The sequence below is a fragment of the Amia ocellicauda genome, chromosome 4 (genome assembly GCF_036373705.1).
Source record: "Amia ocellicauda isolate fAmiCal2 chromosome 4, fAmiCal2.hap1, whole genome shotgun sequence".
Lineage (NCBI taxonomy): Eukaryota > Metazoa > Chordata > Actinopteri > Amiiformes > Amiidae > Amia > Amia ocellicauda.
The window spans coordinates 36,490,205-36,500,086 of record NC_089853.1 but is presented as its reverse complement, the minus strand read 5'-3'; the positions used below and the strand labels follow the sequence as shown (position 1 = coordinate 36,500,086).

General features: G+C 39.1%; 2 protein-coding genes across 3 annotated transcripts in view; both read left to right on the top strand.

Moving 5' to 3' along the window:
- Positions 1-13: 13 nt before the first annotated feature.
- Positions 14-4,109, top strand: pex11a (peroxisomal biogenesis factor 11 alpha). Its single transcript, XM_066702003.1, has 3 exons — positions 14-274; positions 1,143-1,258; positions 2,411-4,109. The coding sequence occupies exons 1-3, from the start codon at positions 219-221 to the stop codon at positions 2,977-2,979; spliced, it is 741 nt and encodes a 246-aa protein (XP_066558100.1). The 5' UTR covers positions 14-218; the 3' UTR covers positions 2,980-4,109.
- A 1,538-nt stretch (positions 4,110-5,647) lies between these two features.
- plin1 (perilipin 1) overlaps positions 5,648-9,882 on the top strand; it is a 37,737-nt gene continuing 33,502 nt past the window's right edge. The window contains exons 1-3 of one of the 2 annotated variants that reach the window (XM_066701996.1): positions 5,648-5,709; positions 6,845-6,903; positions 7,234-7,432. In XM_066701996.1, the coding sequence (XP_066558093.1) occupies positions 6,859-6,903; positions 7,234-7,432 (244 nt within the window). In that variant the 5' untranslated portion in view covers positions 5,648-5,709; positions 6,845-6,858. Of the gene's footprint in view, positions 5,781-6,844; positions 6,904-7,233; positions 7,433-9,882 lie in introns of both variants that reach the window. The other variant, XM_066701997.1, reaches the window with a different exon arrangement.

Here is a 9,882-nt window from a genome sequence, read left to right as displayed (position 1 = left end):
AGGGCCGGCATTTCCCAAGAGCTGCGCTGTGCGGCCGGATCCTGCCCTCCGTTTAACTCACAATTTTAAACCTGCTCCTGTATGTAAACCTGAGTGAATCTAAATAATTATAACACGTTTTACTTTTGTACAATCTACGTTTGGCTAACTTCCGAAGTCATTTACTTTAATATATACACACACACACACACATATTATTACTAACTTGACATATAAAAATGGAGACATTTATTACATTTACTAATCAAAGCCAGGGAAGAGATCGTATATTCAGGTGAGTATCTCATTATTATTATTATTATTATTATTATTATTATTATTATTATTATTATTTAGTAGTAGTAGTAGTAGTAGTAATATTGCTAAAGCTAGGAGCTTAAATTGGTACAACCACGACTACTGTCCTGTACAGCACTCTTAACATCCCTAGCAAGAAAACGTCACTGTGTGTATTTTAATGTACAGTTCGTAACATTGCAAATCAATTAATCAAATCAACTTAGATTAATTATATAACATAGTTTGTAGTATAGACTGTTGGTAATGTATAGATGTATAATGCAGCTTTTGCGAATGATACAGGGGCTAATAGAGAAGAAGAATAGTAATCAGCAAGTAAGATGCTCTGAAGAAAAGCTGGAAGAATTGGGTCTGGCAAATCCCACGTGTCATTATGATCAGAGTATTTAGAGCCCAATTAACACATGAAAAACTATTTGAACGTTTAAAATGAATTGTTTTACGAATAACCCGGGCACACATGTGACATAATTATACCTGCATAGAGTGCTAACGTGACTAAAACGTCATCCTAATAATATAATGCTCTCCGAAATACAATTTCTAATTAGAATTTTAGAACTTTATAATTAGAACGCTCTCAGGTCTCAACCAGCAAAGTTTAAAATAAAAACGAAATAGCTGTATTATTCTGTTTCTCTCTAAAAATCATTTTGTTATGGCAAACACAAATATATGTATAGCCTATATAGACCTGGTAATCTGATGACATAAATTACAAATGCGCTGAACCAAGTTGTTCTTTCTTTGTCTTAAGTGCGTTTGCATGCCTTTTGTTTCGTCGGTTGTTTTTTGGTTTGGTTGTTCTGGAAGACACTGCTAATGAATTCGCTTCCTTTCAGAGCTACACAATATGCATGTGCTTTACTTAAGTATTTGTTGCGAAATAAGGCCGCCAGGAAAGAGCTGGTGAAAAAGATCCACATCTTGGAATCAAACATGAGCGCAGGGAGGAAATGTAAGTATTGTGTAATACACAGACACAGCTGAGTGATGAGAGTACCATCATAGAAAAAAAAAAACTACAGAAACAGTGTATTTATTTTGTGGCTTTTGAGTTTTTACAAGACAACATGACATGGGTGTGTGTTCTTAAGTGTGTCTGGAAGTTGCTACCTAAAGAACATGTGTTTTTTTATGCTTCTTGTGTTTTCGATTTGTTTTCCTCCTTGCTCCCTTTCCCGTAGCCCTTGACTGTGACCCTACATCTTGACAGCACTTAGCTTTCACCGTCCAGGATGTAGGACCTCACTTACTGTACTTGCCTGTGTAAATTGAAATTTGTAAAATGTATTATTTTGAATTGCTATGTTTTAGTTAAATTGAATTTGTAATGATTGCCTTTTACTTTTTTTTTCACTTTGTTTTGCACTTATGTTGTAAGTCGCCCTGGATAAGGGTGTCTGCCAAGAAATGAAAATAATAATAATAATAATGTGTTGCCACAGAATAGGCATTTCATGAGTTTTCCCTGGCAACCCCCTATGGATGAGAGGATTCATTATGTCTGTATCCATTTGCACCTGTTTATTTGGATATAATGCCTTCCATTGCTTAATTGATCAGTAAATTGTTGCTTAAAAATTGCTGATGAAGAGCAACCTATAAAACTGGCTGGACTGAGGCTCTCTGAAACCAAAATCACAGACCACTGATCTTTAGTGATAGCCAGTTAAAACTACCAGGGTGTGTTTTTCCAACATCATTTCATGACTATCTTGGCAGTCGGATTAATGTTACCTTTCACCACACATTAGGCCTAATGGATGTGGTGGAGAACAGTTGCAGAGAAAGCACTAATACAAGACATGTTCTTCTGATAGTTTTCACATTTGAAAAAACAATTACAGATCTATAACTGTGAAAATGTGCATGTCTTATAGAAGCAAGAAAGGTCTGTGTCAGTGACACAATAGGGTCAGCTGGAATCCCTCTGGTTCAGACCCTGGCATTTCAATGTGTAACATCATCCAAATCATGTGAAAATGTATACAAGAACATATCCTGAACTTGCTCAAATATCTTATGTGTTGCTGAACATATTTAAAGTTTCTTTCTAAAAGTGGCCCCAAACAATGAGACACACAACTATTCTGGCGTTCTCTTTCAGTGTTCAGGCTGGGGAACACAGTGAGCGCCATTGATGCCACCAAGCGAACCCTGCACCTCTCGGACCCCATGCTGCGCTTCTGCCTGACCGTGGCCAACCTAAACCGCGCACTCTATTTCATATGCGACAACGCACTGTGGGTGAGAAGCATTGGGCTCCTCCCTGACCTCAACAAGGACCGCTGGAGCTTGCATGCCTCCCGCTATTACTTTGTCTCTTTGGTCATGAACCTGACTCGGGACGTGTACAAAATCTACAACATCATGGAGCGCAGGGCTCGCGACAAGCGCTTCCAGCAGAAAACAAACGAGCACCTCAATGACAACAGAGACGTGGCTTGTGTGCTCGTCCCGAAACTCAATGCTTTCCTGCTGCTGCTTTGCGAGAGCCTCAGGGCCAACCCTGCGGTCCTGCTCGACACTGTGAAGAACCTGTGTGACCTCTTCATCCCGATGGACAAGCTGGGGATATATAGGACCAATGCTGGAGTGGTAGGGTTTTGTGGACTGATGTCCTCTCTTTTAGGAATACTCTCAGTCTTGAAACCCAGCTTGAGAATAAAACCTTAACCTCAGCCAGCGCAGGGGCAGCATGGTAGATGACACTGAGGGGGTATAGCTCAAGCTTATTCCTTAAACTCTAATGACCGCTAAATAATACTAACACTGTGAATGCGTTGATCTTGGTGTGAGGATCTCATTCTGGTAGCGGTTTTTCTAGAGTAGATTAGCACTTGTATACACTGGAAATTTACACTACAGGTGCCAGTGCTGGATGTGGTTTCATTTAAAGGAGATATGTCATTGACTAGAGAACATGACTAAGAAGTAAACCTGCAAATCAAATGTTCTAAAACGGCAACTTCAAATTATTTTTTTAAACAAAAGTATGTGTGACATTATTAAGAGGCCCAATGAAGTAAAGGGACATACTCTCACTAGTTTACATTTTTTTTTCATAATTTAACATCTTAAGCCTGATCTGAAATCATGACAAAAAGAGTAAGCTTAATTTTGTTTTGCTTAATTGTATTTGTTTGTATTATAAATAAATGAAGGGATAAGTTCTTCATTAATGTATTATTTGGACATTTGATGACTTTATAAGAGATATGTTGGGACAGAATTTATTTGACTTATGAGGGTTAAGTGGTATATATTGCACAGGTATCATGTCTCTTTAAACAGTAACCTTCAGCAGCACTAATCAGCACTAATTCTACCTCCAATGCACTGGTACAAACAATTGTTACTTACCTTTTTTACTATGCTAGCAGTTCTTTTGACTGCAATCTAGGGTTTCAAATTCAAGTATTTGTAATAAAAGCAGAAATAAAGTTTTACTCAACCTCTTTCAATGGATGTTAAGTAGGACAGTGGGAGCTAACTTTTGCTTTGTCATGATTATGGCCTTGGTAAGATATGCATTTGGAGAAAAGTGTAACTTTGTAATAAGCTTAGGGGAGATTGTATTGTGTACGTTAGTGATAACAGAGTGCAGGATTTGACTGCAACTTTTCTCATTGGTATTTATTCCAGGATACGTTTTTAGAGGATGTCTGTGTATGTTTTCAGATATCCTTAAGGAATAGGAGTTCCAGTTCCTTTTTTGTGCACTAATATGTAACACATAAGTGGAACATGTATGTACAATGTGGTGCATTGATATTAACTTCAGTTTAATAAATTGTTTTCTTTCAGACTGCTTCTCTGTGTGTCTTAAATTATAGCTTAATGCAACATACCACCTGCTTAAGGTACTGTATATTTATTTCATTTTTCTCCTCCATAAATGGCACCAGTGCAATAGAAAGCAACTCAAATGCCTTAGTAGCTAGAAATCCCCTTTTCCTTTTCAAATTATATTTTTTATTATTTAAACAGACTTTATCAAAAGTAAAGAACATTCGAAGTTCAGATCTTTAGTTAAGACACCCAGTTTAATAACTAGCCTCACATTAATTTAAACAAAAATGTGCATGTTTTTAAATATTAGCTTTGATTAAAATACACATACGTAATTATATAATTAAAGCATTTATTTAAAACCAATTCTGCATAAATAAATAAAACGTATGTAAAAACCTTATGAAGTGAATGCTACTTGATCTAAATCCAATGGCAATATGAAGAAACCTTGTTTATTGTAGATACTGGGCAGTTGTTGAGTGACAAGTTTATTTAAGAGCAGGTTGCAGACAGAGTGGCCTCTGTGACACAGTGTTTGTGAATATTTGAGTCTGCTTCAGGATTTCAACTTTTACACAAGGATTGCACAAAGTTTCACCTCTTACCCAGATCTGTAGAACTTGTTCACATTGTAGAAAATGAATGAGTCAGTGGATTAATTTTTAAAACAACAAATGTTATTTTTAGGTGTCATAGCTCTTGTCAATTGAGCAAAATCTCTCAAATCCAGCAGCAATGGTACAATTGTAAAGAAAGTCAGAAACTGATCTAACCCTTAACCCAAACCAACTTCAAGGCCCATACAAAAAGTATTAAAAATTATCCCTAAATCAATTTCTAAGCATTATATCTTAATGCGTATAAGATCTTAATTGTAAGCCTAACCTTAAAACCTGACTTTTAACACCTAACCTTAGCTCTAACCCTAATTCCAAACCAAACTCTAATCATAATTATTTAATATCTACCAAAATGACGACTCAAACTCTATCATAGCCAAATCAGTAACTTCGATCATTCAAGCCAACCCAAGTCACTGTCAAATGTTCCTGCTCAGCCTCCTTGTACAGGTGTTTTTTCAATACAGGTAACAGATGCAGAAAAGAAAGAAAAAGAAGCCACTTAAACAAAGTCTCAGTGTCCTCCTACAGTTAACATTTGCACACTGATTGCTGTATTTGTGAAAGAGAGGCGGTCACACTTGTCTCACAATCCTCCTATAGTGGTGATGCTACACATCAATAGACTGGTCACTGCAGTGAGCATGTGTTGTCGTGTCGGACAGAAGACCCGCCCACAAAATTGACGTTAACCAATCCGGGACAGTGATAGTGTTTTCAGCTTCCCAGAGAGCATTGCAAACGACCAGTGGAAGAGTTGCAAATCCACTTTGCACATGCCTGAATCCCCCAGGTAGTGCCACACGATTGACCCCTATTGAAATGTTGACACTAAAACCCCCCCTGGGCACTTACAAGTCCCCCAATGTGGCAACAGTGCTGCTCACACATGGGCGGAGCCTGGCTGCCGGGGCAGTATTTGTGTGGCTGGAGGGAGGGGTCTCGGGTCTTCTCCGGAGAGGCTGGCTTGTGGTTTCGCCCGCAGGCTGCTGTGAGTACAGTCCGCCTTACCGTCCCCTACGTCAGCCTGCGCACTGTAGGACTGTGATGAGTCTTTGCTCGGTATATAAGTAGCGTAAAACAGCTGCGTACGTTGTAAAAAGTGTATTCATTAGGGCATAGTGTTTGGGTGGGAATAATGCTATTTTAAATCCAGCGAGGTGTTCGTGCTCGGGGTGCGGTTGCATCGAAACGCCGACGGCTGTATTGTGCGGCACCTGTGTGCGAGCTTTGTGACCGCGTTTCCCTGTTTAACTAGATTTAGTGTCGATTTTGCCCCCCACCTCTCACTACCAGCACTACCATTAGACATAGTTGCATGTTTTTGTGCATGCCTTGCATGTGTGTCTCATTTGAAATCGCACTGGGTTGACTTCTCCGCGTCCTGTGGGTTGATATTGGAAGCTGTATTGTTAGTGTGGAGGATGGTACCACAATCTCCTTTGAATCATGCATTAGTTATTCGTGTTTTCTGTCTAACTGGGATGGACCATCACCTCACCTCGTCTGTACCTTCTACTTCTACTTTTGTTTCTGTATTAATTGGTTTTTATTCGTGTCCTATGTTTTCTAAAGGACAGTGTTTTGATTTGAGCATTTTGTACTAGGCAAGCTCGGCACTGTGCCGTTGCACAGTTCTGTGCTGAATGTGCATTTGCAGGAGTTAATTAAGACAGCAGCCAAATACAAATGTGTTTTTCAGGGAAGTGCTGTTTCCAAATTCCACATCTCTTGACAAACTGTGAAGAATTAATAATGCTAAATCAGCTTTTTGTGGGTGTTATGTGCAACCATGGCTGTACATTGCATTTTATTATTTCAAATATTTTAGCTGGTTTCACAGACCTCAGTAAGCATTAGTATTGGACTAATATTACATTGGATACTGTGCTAGTCTCGGTCTGTGAAATCAGCCCATTAACCTGTAAAATCCCATCCTGGAATTAAAACATTTCCCAGAATATCCTGCTGGAAAATCTCTAGAAAACCAACTGTTGTAGGCAACTGAAACACAAAGTCATGCCAAGATCTTTGTGCTTCACCATCATTAAACTATGAAGTGTTGAGACTAGGACTGCAATTTTGTACAGTATATTTCAAGTTGGCTTTGCCATTTGTATTTGCAGGTTAATGTCCCACAATGGCTACAGAGAACATCAATCCTGCAGAATCCCATACCGCCCAGGTAGGGTGCATTCATTCTTAGAGAAAACTTGCAATGTTTTAAGTAACAATTACTCATGTAATTTTGCCATTATTAATTATAGGCAAGCACAGATTACATCTTCCTCTTCTACGAATTACCACTGCTACTCATACATTTGTATGTCATAATTTCCTTGCAAATATTATTTAGCCAAAGATAAAAAGCTGGTATCCATAGCTGACAAAAGAAAAAACAAACGATAAAAAAGATTAAAGGAAAGATAGTTTGTCCTTGTGGCACGGCCCCAGATTTCTCCTGTCACGGTCTCTGTGACTGTACGCAGTGGTGACGTTTCGTGTCTCTTGGCAGGAGAATGTGTTTGTGCGGCTCCTTGGTCTGCCCGTGGTGAGCAGCACGTACGGGATCATCGAGAAGACCTACACCACCACCAAGCACACTCACCCGCTCATCTGCACAGTATGCGAGGTCTACGAGAAGGGGGCCAAGACTGCCACCAGCCTAGCGGTGTGGAGCATACAGCCTGCCATCCACAAACTGGAGCCCCAGAGTGAGTGTACTGCAACTGTGACTGGTTCCCAGGGTTCATGTGAGCTGGTCAGGCAGCTTTAAATCTGTGGTTCTCAATCCTGGTCCTGGTGGATCACGGACCCTGCCGGTTCTCTGAGCTCTCAATTACTTAATTGAGCCCTTAATTGAAATCATTTGATTACAATTGAATCTTTTAAATTGTGTAACAGATAAGCAGTTAGTTCCTTAAGATAATTTCCTTACAATTTTATACTTAACTTAAAAACCCTATAAGTCTCTGATTTAGGATATTATTACTTAAATTAAGTAAAAACTGGGAATACGTTGTCGAGGACAATTTGTGCAAAATACTGAGGAAACCTATGCTTAAAGAGTTCTGTTCTCATGCTGTTTTTAACAAAGGCTGAGACTGACAATTCACATGACTGAATCAAAAGCATAAAGCCAGGATACTGTGGAAGAGGATGAGCATTTTAATAACTGATGGATGCCAGATAAGATTCAAATACAGGGTGATTGTGTTATCCAGCAAATCATTTCAGTTATTCATCAGATGAAAGCAGTCAGTACATAGTCGTACCTCAATATTTGTTTATAAGTACCAATACGTATGTGGAAATAGAACATTTTTATGCATTTAGGACTATGTGACAAGTTGATTAACGAAATTGCACACTACAGCTTGCACAGTTTGAGCAAGGGGTGCCTTTTATCCCCGCTGAAACTGAGCAAGAGGTGCATTTCATCCCTGCACAGTTTCAGCGATATCAACATCATAGTCCATGAGAAAAAGTTATTCTGAAAAACATCAAGGTAAACTTCAGGATTAACTGTGTCTTCGATAAGCACGTGCCCTTTCCATCACTGGCACATTAGGACCCACCTCACTGTAACTTTTATTGAGGAAGTGTGGGGATGTCAACCTGAATTTCTAATATATACCTGAAATCTTCTGAACTATCAATTCTGAGACTGTAGGAGTGAGGAAAATATAAGCAACTGGTTTGATGAATAAAAAGTTGGTCCAGTTTTAATCCATTTCATTGTTACATGGGATGGGTATATTTTTATATAGAGATATACAAATATACCCATCCCATGTAACAATTAAATGGATTAAAACTGGACCAACTTTTTATTCATCAAACCTGCAATTTAATAATACGAGACTGAAATACAGATTTGTATTTCAGTCTTGTATTAAATTGCTTCAACCCCTTTCTTGTGATTCTGATAAATTCTGATGCCTTTTTTTCTGTTTTCTTTCCTTGGGTAGCCTATACATTACAGCACAGATAATGGTGTATATATAGAAAAGATAAGCTTTTAGAAAAACGTTTACCCTATAATTCTACAGGGGAAAAAAATAATGTTTGAAGTGTTTTACACTGTGGGTGTGGGTCTTGGGGAGGTATTTGAGTCACTGATCAATTACATTCAACTCCAAGCCTCACTGGGACAAGTGCTTTTAATTTTCATCTCCTATCCTGTCAGTTAACATTATTTTTGTCATCTTTAATTATACACTTGCAAAACTGAGTCATTTTAAAATTAAATTCGTTAAAATGTGTTGAAAGGGTTCTTATCAGTGCGATTTTAAAGTCTGCCTTCCAGACAGTGGTAGGAGCATGACGGGGAAATATGGCGTTATACATTTCCCTTCCATAGCTATAACTATGAGACAAGACGGGAGCTAGAAAGACTCTCTTGCTAGACACCTCTTGCTGGACTGAATGGTAGCAGTCAATTTGCATGTTAGTGTACTGGTTTGATAACCTCTGTAATTGAGGATTTGAACAATGTGAAGGAAAATACAGGCATATTACTTCAACAATCAATTGTAGCAATGTCTGGGAAGCTCAACAATACCCCCCTTTCTCCAGACACCCTGGCTTGGTGCACTGACCACCCACCCACTGGCTGACGCACACCGCTCTGCTCAAGACGCATTCAGACTGTACATATAACGCCTCTGCCCCCATCCACTGCAGCACTATTACTTCAATGCACTTTTATCTGGTTCTGATATCATTCCCTCTATCGCTCCCTATTTTTGTTGTGTCACTTTAACTGTGTTAGAGTCAGTTTTCACAACTCCACTATCTGCTCTTTGAGGGTCAGCATTGGCTTTCATCTAAGGACTTGAAGGAGGGCTGTCTCTTCTGAAACAGGCAGGCCCCTGTCTTAGGCAAACGTCTGATGTAGAGTACGAAAACCCACAGAAGGGGAAATCAAAGAAGCCAAACATTCACTTCAGAGCTTTTCAGATTGAAAGCACTGGAGGTTGCTGTTGAAACGGATCTACTTCTTTATTTTCTTTCGGTTTACGCCAGCATAATTAGCATCCAAGTTATCCTGTTGCTCAATTGCTTTATTTTCCATTTGGTTTTGTCTTGGCTCGTCATTAGCAAGCGTCTAGACAGAACCACCCTGTTGACAGAAAAAAAAGTGTTGCTACAGCCACTTGTG

Bases quoted from the DNA above. Each gene is read 5' to 3' on its own strand.
- pex11a (XM_066702003.1), top strand. From the start codon at position 219: ATGGAGACATTTATTACATTTACTAATCAAAGCCAGGGAAGAGATCGT. The intron at 275-1,142 runs GTGAGTATCTCA...GCTTCCTTTCAG, and splicing joins GGAAGAGATCGTATATTCAG to AGCTACACAATATGCATGTG. The intron at 1,259-2,410 runs GTAAGTATTGTG...GTTCTCTTTCAG, and splicing joins CATGAGCGCAGGGAGGAAAT to TGTTCAGGCTGGGGAACACA.